The 16,391-nt window shown below is 41.6% G+C and overlaps 1 protein-coding gene across 1 annotated transcript in view; it reads right to left on the bottom strand.

The window, feature by feature from the left end:
- Window positions 1–13,584, bottom strand: part of PHLPP2 (PH domain and leucine rich repeat protein phosphatase 2) — a 63,237-nt gene extending 49,653 nt beyond the window's left edge. Inside the window, exons 1-2 of the mRNA XM_055554098.1 lie at window positions 13,400–13,584; window positions 4,371–4,648 (exon numbers count right to left, since the gene is read on the bottom strand). Coding sequence (XP_055410073.1) covers window positions 4,371–4,648; window positions 13,400–13,498 — 377 coding nt within the window. The 5' untranslated portion in view covers window positions 13,499–13,584. The remainder of the gene's footprint in view (window positions 1–4,370; window positions 4,649–13,399) is intronic.
- Between the last annotated feature and the right edge of the window lie 2,807 nt (window positions 13,585–16,391).

Genomic DNA, 16,391 nt, shown 5'->3' with positions numbered 1-16,391 from the left:
GACAATTTTTGCTGTACAAGACTTTCCCACACATTGAGGATATTAAGGCTCTCTGGCCCTTGTTCTCTAAATGCTGGTAATTCTCTCCTGTAGTTGTGACGACAAAAGCGAGGCCCCCACACATATTCCCAGATGGAAAGGGCAGGAGGTGGCAGGGCTGTTAGGTCGGGTTCATTTTCCTAGTAGACATCTCTCTCAGGTTCCTTCGAGTGCTAAAATTCTATAAATTCATAACCCCTCAGTTAAATTCAAGTGACAAGTCCATAACTAAAAAAGAGTAAGCAAAGAAGAAAATCATGGATGATTTAGGAAAAATAATGGGGTAATTTTAGTGCCAATAATCCCATTTCTAGGACCCAGCCCACGGAAATCAACAATTTAAGATTCATGGGGGAAAAAAAAAAAAAAAAAATTCATGGGCGAAGTTTAGTTATCACACTACTTCTGAGTGTTGAATGACTTGAAGCAACCCAAAGAGGTTAACACTAACTAGGACCAGGCATCATTTTAAGTACTTTATTTCCTTGCGACTCAAAATGTAGCACATCACGTAGGAGCTTAACAGGATACAGACAGACCCCAGAGCCACTGAATCAGAATCTGTATTTGAACAAGCTCCCCAGGTGGACATTAGAGTTTAAGAAGCCTTACAAGTATAAACTCATTTAATCTTCATAACATATATAATTTATTTAACCCTCGGATAACTCTGTAACATAAATATTATCATCCTCCATTGTATAGATTAGTAAATTGAAGACAAAGCATTAGGTCACTTGCATAGTTAACTGTCTGAGCCAGGATTTGAACCCACAAGCTCTCAATCCAGAACCCAAGCTCTAAACCGTTACGGCATATTACTTCTCAAGTTTTAAATAAGTTACAACATATGCATAAAATAGAGTATTCTGTAGCTATTAAAACTGGTATCTAAGGGATTTTTAATGACACCAGGAAATTAGTTGAGGTAAGCAGTAAATAAAATTGAATAAATAAATGGTATGAGTCCAACTATGTAATTTTTAAAAATTAGACATACCTACTAATTATGAAAAAGATCTGAAAAAAAATGTCAGGGTGTTGGGGGAAGGGGAAGGCAATATATGGAAGCTACTGTCAGAATCTAGAGTTCAAATTCCAGGTCTCACCAGCTGAGTGATTCTAGATGAAATGATTAACCCTTTTAAGACTCATTTCCCTCATCTATAAAATGGGGAGAATATTTACCACACAAAATTATCATGAGGATTAAATAAGATAATCTACTAAAAGTCTAAGTATTGGAAAGTATTATTTCTTTGTACATTTTTTCATTTTTTCCAAAATCTCTACAGTGATCGTAAACTACACTCCAATAAACAGCAAAAAAGTTATTAAAGAAGAGATATTGCCTGACCTTGAACATACTACCGGACCTCTCAAAAAGCCTCAATTTTCCTCAATGAAAAGGAATAATCCTACCTCTCTTACAGTTACTATGAGGAGTTAAGGAGAAAAAAATGCATAAAGCACTAAGCCTGCTGCTAAGTCGCTTCAGTCGTGTCCAACTCTGTGCGACCCCATAGACGGCAGCCCACCAGGCTCCCCCGGCCCCTGGGATTCTCCAGGCAAGAACACTGGAGTGGGTTGCCATTTCCTTCTCCAGTGCATGAAAGTGAAAAGTGAAAGTGAAGTCGCTCAGTCGTGTCCGACTCTTAGCGACCCCATGGACTGCAGCCCACCAGGCTCCTCCGTCCATGGGATTTTCCAGGCAAGAGTACTGGAGTGGGGTGCCATTGCCTTCTCCTAGTAAGCCTGCTAACTAGCAAAAGAAAGCACTTAATGTTAGCTAAAATCTATCATTATCATTATTGTTTCTTTGGCTAACTAAGACTTCTTTATCTCCTACTCCAGCAAAGTAAATATATTCATATCTCAAATATTGTATGATACCACTTATATATGGAATCTAAAAAAACAACAAAACTAGTGAACATGTAACAAAAAAGAAGCAGACTCACAGACACAGAGAACAAACTAGTGGTTACCTGTGAGGGGCTCGGGGGAGGTTTGGCAGGGCAATATAGAGGTGGGCGAGGAGGAGGTACAAACTATTCGGTATAAGACATGCTATAAGGATGTACTGTATAACACAGGGAATACAGCCAATATTTTGTAATAACTGTAAATGGAGTGCAACCTTTAAAAATTGTATAAAACATTTAAATTTTTTTTTAATTTTAGAAAAAGGAAAAAATACATTCATATCTTCAAACTACAGTTCAATAGTGTTTTCATTATTTTCTAATCAATTCATTGTTTTGTTTCCAAAGAGCTATTTCATTACAAAATTATCAAAGCTACGCTCTCCATTTTAAGAACAGTTTAGGTTCACAAAAGTAAATTGTATTGCATTTGGACTCTTAACAACTAACAATACAATTAGTAGTAGCAAGCCAATTCTAATGGGCTTTTGTCCACTTTTCTAATATCTCTGTATACATACACATTGGTATACAGATGAGTAAGTGTAAGGTTTAAATACTTGAACTACATCAGTCACTACCAGCTATAATGTAGGTCAAGGCTTTCCACCTGATAAAATTAGATCGGAATCAGTGTTAAGATTTAGAAAAGCCTAAGGATCACCCAGTCCGATCCTTTCGTTTTACAAATGGATTTAGGAAATGTAGTTAACTGGTGAACAAGGAAAACATTCAAGTGCTAATCTACTTTTTCAGGAATTTGTCCAATTTCTAAAAGGAACACATAATAAACCTCAGTTTAGACTTTTAAAATGGTATCAATTTTTAGCTCAGCTAAATGTGTTACTATAATTACCACATTTTTAGGTGGAAGCAGGAGCCTCCTTTCTCACTTTCAACAGTATTGAATCCACAGTTTTGAAATTCTGTTTGGAGACATTTACTTATTACTGAGAAAGGGGAGGCAAGAAAGGCACTTAAGGAGCTCTTATCTGAGATCTAACTTCAAGAGCTAATAGAGTTTTTTTTTTAAAGCTGAATCAAAGAGTTCACATGCACAGTATAAGACTACTTTGAGACTACTTTGTTTCTTCGCATTTATATAAGATTTTAAGGAAAACACAAATGGCTTTTAAGCTTATGAAAATATGCTCAACCTCACTCTATCACATAAATGAAAATTAAAATAACAAAATTCCTATCAGATTTCCAAACATCTAAGTTTTCAGGCTTCAAAAAAGATTTGTCCTTGGAATGCTGAATTTACAATTCTCTAAAAACTGTTGACAATCATTTCTATTCACAATCAAGTATGTACTCACGCGTGAGGATGTCAAAACATGTGAAATTTAAAACTAACATGTTCTGGAGAAAGTAAGGGGGAAATAGGTATACTTTTACATTATTCATCAAAGTATAACTTCTATGAAGAGGAATTTGACAATATCCATCTAAATAAAAAATGCACATATCCTTTGAGACAGCAATTCCATTCCTAAGATGACTTCCACGTGGGAGAAATATCACAGGTACAAGGATATTCACTGCAGCAGTGCCTGTAGTAAAAACAACTGCTAACAACCTACAGGCCCACTAATAGGAGACTGGCTAAATTTATGGTAGACTTGTAGAATGGAATACTATGTAGCCATTAAATAAATGAAAGTTATAAAATATTAATATGGAAAGGTATCTAAGATAGTGAGTTGACAAGGTGCTGCATACAGCACCATCAGTTTTAAAAATTTATATACAAATAGTGACACATACTCATGCATGAGCATAGGTGCTTGTCATTCTCTATTTCCTTTTACACTTTTTTATTTCATTCTATTTACCTGTATCACTTAAAAAAATAAAACTTCAGGGACTTCCCTGGTGGTTCAGTGTAAGATTCTGTCTTGCAACATAGGCAACACAGGTTCTATCCCTGATCTGGGAAGTAAGCCCATGCGCCACAACTACTGAGCCCATGTGCCTTGAGCCCATAATCCACAACAAGAAAAGCCACTGCAATGAGAAGCCCATGCGCCGCAACTAGAGTGGCCCCGGCTCGCCGCAACTAGAGCAAGCCTGTGCACAGCAATGAGGATCCAGCACAGTCAAAAGTAATAAAAATAAACAATTTTTTAAATAGAAAATAAAACTTAAAAAATTATTTATAGTTAATTTAGATATTCAACCTATGATGTAACCCAAATGAAGTAACTATCAAATTTTCCTCCTCTAATACTTTTTAAATTCAAGGATTCTAATGTCAGCATCCTAAGGACAAGTCTATTTTCAAGCCTTGTGACTATAACCATCATCAGCTTCAGCACGAATAAAATCCTAAAGCCCACTTCCAAGCAGAAACACATATGACTTTATACTGCAGTAGAATTAATGGTAAAACTCTGATCTCACCTGACCAGGTCTCCATGAAGCTGCAAATAAAGACTTTCCCTTCCCTCTCCAGCACAAATTTCTGATGCTGGTGTCTCTACTGTGCAAAGGACAAGATGTAAGTCAGAGGAGGAGGAGGCAGCAGAGGAAGTGGTGGTTGTAGTGGCAGTGGTCGTGTCCGCTCCATACAGGTAAACACAGCCTCTCTTCACATCTTCTCTCAGCCAGTCTCTCTCCCGAGAACCAAACCTACTTCTCCTATTCAAACAATTTCTGCTCCCATTGCGCTTCATATTTCTCTAAAAAAAAAAGTTAAGAAAAAGAAATCGTTAGCCCAACTGTCCGACTGAGTTAGACATATTTGGCCCTTATCCCACCTTTCCACTCCTTATTCACCAATACTCAGCTGGGTACTACTTCCTCTCATGGAGCCTTCTGCACCTGTCACGCCACCCCTACAACTAGAAAATTTCATTCTCTTCACTGGCAGCTGTTCATGTCGCTGCCCATCATTTTCTGACCCCTTTTTTCTTTCTGTTTTCAGAAAAACTTCAAGAACAACAGTAGTATGCACTACCTAACTTCCACAAACTTTTATATTTTGCCAGATTTAGTTCAGATCATTATTCTAAAGAACATATATACAACCTTACATATATAGCTAAAGCCCCCCACTACCTAAAACCCCATTTCCCTTCTCCCTCCCCAGAAACAAACACTCCACTATACTTAGTGTTTATCATCCCATGCATTTTTTTACATTTGCCCTGTATGTATACATCTATAAACTCTATCTAACATTGTTTTACATAATTTAAAACTGTATCTAAAACCTGACATATGTATGTTTCACCCTGTCATTTTTTTCCCCCTTGATTCAACACTGCTTTAGAAATATATCTGTGATATTACACCCAGCTCATTCTTTTGAATACCACTGCATGAACACATCAAAATTTATTCCTTCTCCTGCTAAAGGCATTTAGATTGTTTCTAATTTTTCATTGTTGGAAACAGTGAAAAACAATGCTGCAATAAACATTTTTGTATATCTCCATCTGAAGACTTGAGATGTAGATATACATCTGAGGCAGAGGGTCCTCATTCTCTGCCTTATATTCCAAATAAGCAAGCACAGAATCAACACAAAGTTGCACAAATATTCTTTCCATTCTCATGTTTCAAAAAAAAAAATTCCTGTTGCATTTGAAAACTTAGGTATGCATATACATTGTAAAATCATATCATCTCAAAGCAAAAATAACTGCTGCAGCAACATAAGAAGTCCCTAAAGATCAATACTTACCTGCTCTATTTTTATAATGGGCCATTTCTATTCCCTTTAATAAAAAAACCAATTTCCACAAATAGCTACCCTGATGTACCTCTCCTGGTCCACTCCCCACTGCATTTCACTTTGTTTCAGTCATATCCAACTCCCCCCAAACACCAACTATTTCACAATTCCATGACTTATCTGAAAAGTCCTCCTCCGTCTTGTCCATCTGAGTAGTTATTCCTCAAAATTACTCAAATGTCACCCTCTCTATGGAGTTTTCCATGTCTCCCATTAAAAGCAAAATGGCTGTCTGGGGAGGCCTTAAAAATAGCTGTGAAAAGAAGAGAAGCGAAAAGCAAAGGAGAAAAGGTAAGATATAAGCATCTGAATGCAGAGTTCCAAAGAATAGCAAGAAGAGATAAGAAAGCCTTCTTCAGCGATCAATGCAAAGAAATAGAGGAAAACAACATAATGGGAGAGACTAGAGATCTCTTCAAGAAAATCAGAGATACCAAAGGAACATTTCATGCAAAGATGGGCTTGATAAAGGACAGAAATGGTATGGACCCAACAGAAGCAGAAGATATTAAGAAGAGATGGCAAGAATACACAGAAGAACTGTACAAAAAAGATCTTCACGACCCAGATAATCACGATGGTGTGATCACTGACCTAGAGCCAGACATCCTGGAATGTGAAGTCAAGTGGGCCTTGGAGAGCATCACTACGAACAAAGCTAGTGGAGGTGATGGAATTCCAGTTGAGCTATTCCAAATCCTGAAAGATGATGCTGTGCAAGTGCTGCACTCAATATGCCAGCACATTTGGAAAACTCAGCAGTGGCCACAGGACTGGAAAAGGTCCGTTTTCATTCCAATCCCAAAGAAAGGCAATGCCAAAGAATGTTTAAACTACCGCACAATTGCACTCATCTCACACGCTAGTAAAGTAATGCTCAAAATTCTCCAAGCCAGGCTTCAGCAATATGTGAACCGTGAACTTCCTGATGTTCAAGCTGGTTTTAGAAAAGGCAGAGGAACCAGAGATCAAATTGCCAACATCCCTTGGATCGTGGAAAAAGCAAGAGAGTTCCAGAAAAACATCTATTTCTGCTTTATTGACTATTCCAAAGCCTTTGACTGTGTGGATCACAATAAACTGTGGAAAATTCTGAAAGAGATGGGAATACCAGACCACCTGATCTGCCTCTTGAGAAATTTGTATGCAGGTCAGGAAGCAACAGTTAGAACTGGACATGGAACAACAGACTGGTTCCAAATAGGAAAAGGAGTACCTCAAGGCTGTATATTGTCACCCTGTTTATTTAACCTATATGCAGAGTACATCATGAGAAACGCTGGACTGGAAGAAACACAAGCTGGAATCAAGATTGCCGGGAGAAATATCAATAACCTCAGATATGCAGATGACACCACCCTGATGGCAGAAAGTGAAGAGGAACTCAAAAGCCTCTTGATGAAAGTGAAAGTGGAGAGTGAAAAAGTTTGCTTAAAGCTCAACATTCAGAAAACAAAGATCATGGCATCTGGTCCCATCACTTCATGGGAAATAGATGGGGAAACATTGGAAACAGTGTCAGACTTTATTTTTCTGGGCTCCAAAATCACCGCAGATGGTGACTGCAGCCATGAAATTAAAAGACGCTTACTCCTTGGAAGGAAAGTTATGACCAACCTAGATAGCATATTCAAAAGCAGAGACATTACTTTGCCAACAAAGGTTCGTCTAGTCAAGGCTATGGTTTTTCCTGTGGTCATGTATGGATGTGAGAGTTGGACTGTGAAGAAGGCTGAGAGCTGAAGAATTGATGCTTTTGAACTGTGGTGTTGGAGAAGACTCTTGCGAGTCCCTTGGACTGCAAGGAGATCCAACCAGTCCATTCTGAAGGAGATCAGCCCTGGGATTTCTTTGGAAGGAATGATGCTAAAGCTGAAATTCCAGTACTTTGGCCACCTCATGCGAAGAGTTGACTCATTGGAAAAGACTCTGATGCTGGGAGGGATTGGGGGCAGGAGGAGAAGGGGAAGACAGAGGATGAGATGGCTGGATGGCATCACTGACTCGATGGACGTGGGTCTGAGGGAACTCCGGGAGTTGGTGATGGACAGGGAGGCCTGGCGTGCTGCGATTCATGGGGTCGCAAAGAGTCGGACACGACTGAGCGACTGATCTGATCTAGAAAGAATTAATTACTCTCTCCTCAGTAGAACTTTTTCACCTTAAACATACTTCCACTACTATGTAAATCACTTTTGTTTTTAATTATGTATTTGGTATTTTCTCCTCTGTTATACACTGAGAACCTACTATAGTGCCTTAGAGCCTAGGTGGCACAGAGATGCATGCACAACTCAGCTGATATCACAGAAATTTATCCCTGGTCCCTACTGAAGCCTGACTAGCTCTGGCAAGAAGCTGAATAAACTTGGGGGGAAAAAAAAATCTCCTTTTTTAATAGGAAACCTTATAATCTTTCCTTTGTATCAGCCACAAAGCAAATACTTTTGCTAATATTCCTCATTGGAAAACAGAAATATCTATAATAAAGCTGATATTATTCTTGTACTTACTGAGCTTAAATATTTGAAGATAAGTGTAGCACCTAACAGAGAAGGCAATGGCACCCCACTCCAGTACTCTTGCCTGGAAAATCCCATGGATGGAGGAGCCTGGTAGGCTGCAGTCCATGGGGTCGCTAAGAGTCGGACACGACTGAGCGACTTCACTTTCACTTTTCACTTTCCTGCATTGGAGAAGGAAATGGCAACCCACTCCAGTGTTCTTGCCTGGAGAATCCCAGGGACGGGGGAGCCTGGTGGGCTGCCGTTTCTGGGGTCACACAGAGTTGGACACGACTGAAGGAACTTAGCAGCAGCAGCAGCAGCAGTAGCACCTAAAATTCAATCTCTGAAGATGATCAAGACAGGGGCAGAAAAAGAACATATTCCCCATGTGGAGAGAAAGAAAAATAAGAAATGAGAGTGGCTTCATTGTTTAAATTTAGGATAATAGGTAAATTGATCATTTTATAGATCTTAGGGATTGCAGTATGGCTAAATCAAAACCATGAGGATTATTACTGATACTAACTTCAGATAAACAGAGTAAAGCCCTGCTACAAGTGGGAACTAGGTCTCTTTATTCTCATCAAGAGCATTTTCTCACTGAACATATCAGAATTAACAAAGGGCTTACAAGCACGTATAAACACAGGGACCATCATATCTGCACAACTAAATAATCTTAACCAATACATAATTAACCAACTGATTTTAAGTATTTCTTATTTTTACTCTTTGGGAAAGATCAATTGGGAAAGATCAACTGATCCTCTGAAAACAGTGTTTCATATGGTACAGCTGCATTTATGCAAAGAAACCATGCATTTTCAGTGGAGAGAAAGTTTGTTCACTGCTGTCGAGAGGGCCATGGACACTACTCCACAAATCCATCAAAAAGAATCCTTAAAAAAACTTAAGGTCAAACAATATCCCATTAACCTTCTCAATCTTAGAAAAGTCAAGGCAGACCCCAGGAGGTATTACATTACACCCATGATTCTTCTTTGGTAAGAATGTTTAACAGTAATTTTTTAATGTGAATATCTATTTCCCTTAAAAGACTATACATAAATTCTTTAAGAAAGTTACGCTCTTGAAACACATGTGTTGTTGGTCAAAGAATATATCTCCTTTTATATGACATATTCTACCCTATGAAAATAAACTGCTGAATTAGAACTTCAGTAGGTATCATTCTTTTAAACCTGTTCAATGGGCATTCAAAGGCCTAGATACCAAGGCATAGCCTTCTGGGAAAAATCTAGATGAACTGCTTAGCTATAATTACTGTTTAGTCGCTAAGTCATGTCCGATTCTTTTGCAACCCCATGGACTGTGGCCCACCAGGTTCCTCCGTCCAGGGGATTTCCCAGGCAAGAATGCTGGTATAGATTGCCATCTCCTCCTCCAGGGAATATTCCCAACCCAGGGATTGAACCTGAGTCTCTTGTACTCCAGGCGGATTCTTTACCACTGAGCCATCAGGGAAGCCCTTAGCTATCATCAGTCACTGCTGAATTACCGACGGTAAAGCGTCTTCCTACAATGCGGGAGATCCGGGTTCGATCCTTGGGTCAGGAAGATCCCCCTGGAGAAGGAAATGGCAACTCACTCCAATACTCTTGCCTGGAAAATCCCATGGTCCGAGGAGCCTGGTAGGCTACAGTCCATGGGGTCGCAAAGAGTCAGACACGATTGAGCGACTTCACTTCACTTCACTTCCTTCTCCACTACCTAAACCATCAAGGAAGTGTTGGGAAGGTCAGTTCTCTCCTCTAAGATGCCTGCAGCTTTTTGAATCACTATTCCACTGGAATTGCTAGATTGAAAATACTTTATTTCCTCACTTACTCTTCTTAATTAAGAACTACTGACAAGCTTCTCTAAAAGGGAACACAACCATAATCATCCTCCCATCAAACAAGTGTATTAAGAGCACATTTAAGATTTAAAGATACTTCTAGATAGTAGAAATCTTCAGAGTAAGCAATGAACTAAGTACTTACTTCAGTTTTACACTTTCCACCCTCTAAAAAATGAAGACAACATTGAGGGTTGGCTCTGATTAGTTCAAAGGTGATAAACTATTAAACGCTCACACACAACTGACTCTAAGATATGCATGGTAGAACAGGGTCTACTGAAGTAACTCACCACACTCAGTGAGTTCTAGATTGTGAAATATCCTAAAGTAGGATATGTGTTCCCACATTCAAAAGTTCAGAATGATACGGGTTCATCTCAGAATACACATGCTAAGGAATATCTTGAAATGGATGGAAGAGATAAAGAGAGGAAGAATATTTCAGTTCATTAAAATCTTTGTTAGTGATTTATTTTAAAAGCCACATGTGCACATCATTTTGATAAAAACTTGAAACTACTATTGAAAAAACCGGTCTCATAGCAGTCACTGACTTGATGAACTATTACTTCATTTATTATACAGACTCAGTAAAAAAACAAAAGTAAAAGAGTTGGACATGACTGAGCGACTGAACTGAGTTAAAAAAAAAAAAAAGCCTAACTATAGCAAACATCTGGAAATTTTTGCTTCAAGTGTACTCCTGATAATCTTAAAGAATATTAAAAACATCATACTTATATTCCAACTACAGTTATGAAGGACTATATTCTAAATAGCAGTTTACTAAATAAGATTCTGAATCCAAATTCTGAATCAAATTTTCCAACACTCCATACAGTGGTGTGTGTGTGCTTAGTCACTTCAGTTGTGTCCTACCCTTTGTGACCCCATGGATCATACTGTGCCAGGCTCCTCTGTCCATGGGATTTTCCTGGCAAGAATACCAGAATGGATTGCTATGCCCTCCTCCAGGGCATCTTCCTGGCCCAGGGACTGACCTGACATCTCCTGCATCCTGTATCATAGGCAGAATCTTTACTGCTCAGCCACCCAGGAAGCCCTAGATCTCACCTGACTAAGTTACACCAGCTTAGCTATAATTGATGTTCATGATTTGATATTAAGTATTAGAGAAGGGGGTGGCAGAGGAGGAGACCATTAGATGGCATCACTGACTCAAAGGACATGAATTTGAGCAAACTCCAGAAGACAGTGAAGGACAGAGGAGCCTACCGCGCTATAGCCCATGGGGTCGCAAAGAGTTGGACATGACTTAGTGACTGAACAGCAATAGAAGAGTTACAAAAAAGAATGATGTCTTTGTCAAAGGGTTTTTGGAGAAGAGTATTAAGAGATGACAGATTCTGAAAGTCTTCTACTTACATATTCCTTTCCCATTTCACCTGGCACAAAATTCAACCACTCAGCTACTGAAGTCAACTTTTGTTTGTTGAAAAAACACACAGCACCTATTCTTCAGTCAATCCCGTTTATTTGCAAGGATGCAAAGGTCTTAAGACACTGTTAGCCTCCCATACCACCAGATCAGCACTAGACTAAGTATCAATTTCTGGAATCTTTCTAATGGCCTCCAGACTGGAACCCCAGTAGTAGGCTGGACCTTTTCCTGGAACTGTAGGATGGTGGGAATCTTCAATAAAGATCCTTATTTCTCAATTCCTTCCCTCCCACATCTCATTCCCCATGGAAAAATAGTTGCTGTAAAAATAGCAAAGGCTGTTTACCTTCAAGGCCAGAGGGCATTACCTATCTCTCAGACTTGCCCTTTTCCTGATAAGCCAGGCCAGCAAAATTTTTTAAAGTTCATTCACAATTTACATTTTTGTGACCTTACAGTAAATATCCAAAAGCCTTTGAGTAATTAAATTTAAAACATGATTAAATAGTTTACAATAAATATGTAAAAGGTGTATGTGGAAGCAGAAGTTAACTATGAAAAGTTATTTCAAGTTCCTGTATTAAGATTGGGAGGTAGCAGAATTTTTTTTTTATTTTACAGAGTTCTAATTTATGTGGTTTCGTGGATTCACCAGATGTTTCAAATCTACTATTTTTTTCAGTGTTGCCATCTTTGTAATGTCCTACGAATAACCTTAGTAGCGAGTACCTGGTGCGCACTCTCAATCCCAACGATCATTACTTAATAAATTTTTCAACATGATGTATTTCCCTTGTCTTGCAAAGTATTTTCGAAACACGCCAAATTTAATTTTTCTTTGCTCTCTTCCTTTTCTCTGGCAAGTTTTAAATCCTGCTGATTCCTCTTCTAGAACTTTAGAAGGAATTCCATTCCTTCTTCAGGACACCTAGTTTACATATTTGACCTACGGAAAAATTTCTCTCCAACTAGATATTTCGAAGGCTAAAACTCCCTCCAGTGAATCTTCCACAATCTCTCCTTCTAACCACCTTCACTGTCCCCACCCCACCCTACATTCCTTGTGCTTTTTAACTTCTCGTCATCACCTTGAAGACTCCATTCCCCCCACACCTTGCCGGCATCTGCCATCATTTCCTCCTACTCCCCCTAATTCCAATTCCTGCCAAAAAGCCCCGTTAGCTGCCTGTTGCATAACTGCTCCCCCATCACCGTGTCCCTGGATTGTCAGCCCCGCTCCCGCCAGCAGGAATGTCCCCTTTTTGTCCAACCCCTCCTCCCTCCTGCAACACGCCCAGCGCTTCCCCGATATTAAGCTCCTCCGGAGATTCTCTCCGCAGGCGGGGCAGGTCGTGCTCCCAGGCCGGCGCTCGGGTGCGGGGAGCAGGTCTTAACTTCGGTGGGAAGCTCCGAGGGCAGAGGCTGCCGCGCCAGCCGGCGCAGCCCCGAACACCTCAGCGCCGGGCCAATCACCGCCGCCATCCTCCCGCTGCGGTGATGTCTTCAGGTGTCCGGGGAGAAAGCCCTGCGTACTTCCAGCTCCGCTCTCGGGCCAGGAGACGCCGGCCCCGGGGCCGCAAGCGCGGCCGGGGGGAGCAGAGGCGGGCCCCCAGGTCCTGAAGGAGCCGAGTGGGCGGCGGCGGCCGGGTGGACGCCAGACCCAAGGCGTGGGCCTGTGAGGCGGGTGGCGCGCGGCCAGGGATGGGCAGCGGTGGGGACGGAGGCGGCCGCGGCCTCGGCGGGGGCCCGGCCCAGAGGCCTCAGCGGGTGCAGCGGCCCCTCCAGCCGGGCTTAGGGGCGACCGAGCCGCGAGGCTGACTGACCGACGCGAGGCGGCGGTCGCCTGCTACCTCAGCCACCGGGCGGGGCAGGGGCGGCCTCTCCCTGCTCTCTCTCCCTCTCCAGCCCGCCCGAGCACCTCACCTTCAGGACCCGAATCCCCCCCGGCCGACGGCTCGCGGGCGCTTCAGGCGGCTCCGGGGGCTCGAGCGGGCCCGCGGGTCCCGGCTCCACCTCCCCCATCGGCGGCTAGCGGCGGCTGCACAGGGACGCCCGGCCGGCGCGACGCCGCGCGGAGCCTCGGCGGCGCGCGCGAACACCCAGCAGCCCGCCCCACTCAGCCCTCTGGCCCCGCCCCGAGTCCCGCCCCTCCCTGGCCTGCGTAGCTGCGGGCCGGGTGCGTCCCGGGCGCTAAGGGACGCAAGCCGCCGGCAGTCGGCCGGGAACTTCACGGGCGGAGCCCGGCGCCGCCGCATGGCTGGGCCTTTACTGTCAGCTGCCTTCAGTTTGGAGGACTGAGGCGCAGGGAGAGTTATTTTCTGCTCTCCACGACTCCTAAGTAGGGGCTGGACAAGGGGCAAGGGAGGTTTGCACCTGTCAACAGAGACGGGAAGATGCTGCCTTCTGCAGAAGGTGGCTTTTGTGACTTACCTCTCCCAGACGTTTCCTCTACTCCAAAACTGGTCCGTCACCCTCACGGGTGCAAAGCCATTGGACGAATTGAGAATATCCACCTTAGCAAGGCCCTTTCTCTTTGTTGTAGATGGTCACAGAAAATTCTTCAGAAAATTCGACCCCGCCTCCTGTACAAAATGTCATCTCGCCTCCCAGCCACATTTGAATTCCCTTTCTCTTCATGTAGTAGAATTTTCTGAATATTGTTCTCTGCTTCAAACAGTAATGTGGTCTGATCTCTATTTTGTTATTTGCAGTTCTAATTCAGAAATTTTTAATTTTCTTTTAGTTCCTGCAGTGATAGTTTTGTGGCCGGCCAGTGAGCCAAATCAGAGAGCCTGATTCCAAATTTCAGCTCTACCCCTTATTATCTCTATACCCTTGTGCAAGTTATTTGATCTAAGCCTTTGGTTCTTAGCTGTGAAACAGAAAATTGTCTATCTAGTAGTTAAGTCTGAAGATTTTGCAAATGCATACAAAGTACTTGACACATACTAATGATTCATAGCAGTCACTATTATTCTGACGGAGAAGGCAATGGCACCCCACTCCAGTACTCTTGCCTAGAAAATCCCATGGACGGAGGAGCCTGGTAGGCTACAGTCCATGGGGTTGCTAGGAGTCGGACACGACTGAGCGACTTCACTTTCACTTTTCACTTTCATGCATTGGAGAAGGAAATGGCAACCCACTCCAGTATTCTTGCCTGGAGAATCCCAGGGACGGGGGAGCCTGTTGGGCTGCCGTCTGTGGGGTCGCAGAGTCGCACACGACTGAAGTGACTTAGCATAGCATAGCATTATTCTGAATTTTCAAATTGAAGATACACTCAATTCCTCAGTCCTATTCTTAATTCTGCTCTATATTTTCCTAGGAAACCCTCTAGACCTCTGAATTTTTAGGTCTTCCCCTCCTACACAGGTCTGAATCGTCAAGCAACTGCTAAGGAATGAAGCAGAAAAAAAAGTTTCTTACCCTTTGAATAATTGGTATAAATGGTTTCACCAATTATCCACTCCTTCAGCTTACCTAGTCCAGACCAAATATATGTTAAGAATATTTTAATTACAGGTTTAGTACAAGAGAGTTTGAGGTCTAACACTGCAAACTGTTCCCCTCTCTTCTAGGAGATTGCTCCATTTATAGACATTTTAAATTCTAAGACAAAATTTGACTCAAAGATTCTGACTCTGTGCAAATTATTTCTTCTGTGGAAGTTTGGTCACTACTTTCTCCCTTCACTTGAGTTACTTTATATATACACCAAAACTCCAATCTCCAGTTATCTTCATGTTTCATTTTAGTGAATTTAAAATAATGTCTGTCAGTCTGGCATAAGATGAAAAAAAGCTTATGTTATCTGCCTCTTGAGTTTTCCTTCTATCCTGAAATTACCTTTAAGAAAGCTACTCAAGAGTTGTTGGGATTCCCATTTCAGTGCTTATTGAGTAACTTGCTCCAGCAAGGACACCCATATGTAAGGGATAGGCATCAATATGGGGACAGAAGTGGACTTGACCAAGGGCAAAGAGACAGAAAAAAGAATGAATGCAGCTCAGGGTGTTTCTAAAAGCCCATTTCCTGAGGTATTACACACTACCTTTTCCACGTTTCATGAGCAGAAGGTCTTACCAGGACCTCCATTAGAAGTCATGCTGGGAAACAGCAGCAGTTAGATGATGGGTTTGCTGTTGTTATGATTAATGGAATAGTGGGCTAAAGCATCAATTCAGAATACCAGCATATGCTGAGTTATGTATTTACTACTTCTTCAGCAGCAACAGTAGTACCTCTTTCAAAAGCAGAACAACAAAAAGCTACGAGCCCAGGTGTTGCAGGGGTAACTTAGGATACAGCTCTTTAAAAGTCTCCATTGTTAAGATCCAATCCAGTTGAGTGGTGACAACCAGTTGATTCTGAGTTTTCCTTTCAAATCATGTATTGCCATTAACATTTTGTACTGTTTCAAGGGTCACATATCCATTTTCTCCCCTCAGTTCAAGGCAGTGTGTATTATGTATGCCAAGGGTTATGTAACTACAGTTTCTGGAAATGGTAAACAGCTGAGACTAACCCTAAAAATAAATTCCTCTGGGATTTTTTGTGCAAAAATCCATCTGCCCTCACTGCAGGTTCATCATTATAAAATTCATTGTTTGAATCAAGCCAAGAGACAGAGAAGTCTTTAGACTACCTCCTTTCTGTATTCTTTCTATAAGCAGCTATGCATACCTCTCTCCACCTGAAAGGGGTTGGGGCAGGACACACACACACAGTTTATTCTAGGAGCTCTTCCTAATCCTCACTACAAAATGTAAAGAGAAGTCTGGGAAAGGAGAGTTCATGTCTACCAGATTTTGGTAAAGGAGTCTTAAGAGCTTTCTACATGTACTTCTTTATAGCTAGTTCCAGCTCCTTCAATGATCACAAGTCATCTTTAGGCCTCAATCCTTTGTTATTT

Source organism: Bubalus kerabau, chromosome 17, assembly GCF_029407905.1.
Source record: "Bubalus kerabau isolate K-KA32 ecotype Philippines breed swamp buffalo chromosome 17, PCC_UOA_SB_1v2, whole genome shotgun sequence".
Lineage (NCBI taxonomy): Eukaryota > Metazoa > Chordata > Mammalia > Artiodactyla > Bovidae > Bubalus > Bubalus kerabau.
Note: the sequence above shows the minus strand (reverse complement) of the source record. Positions and strands in the feature narration are given on the sequence as shown.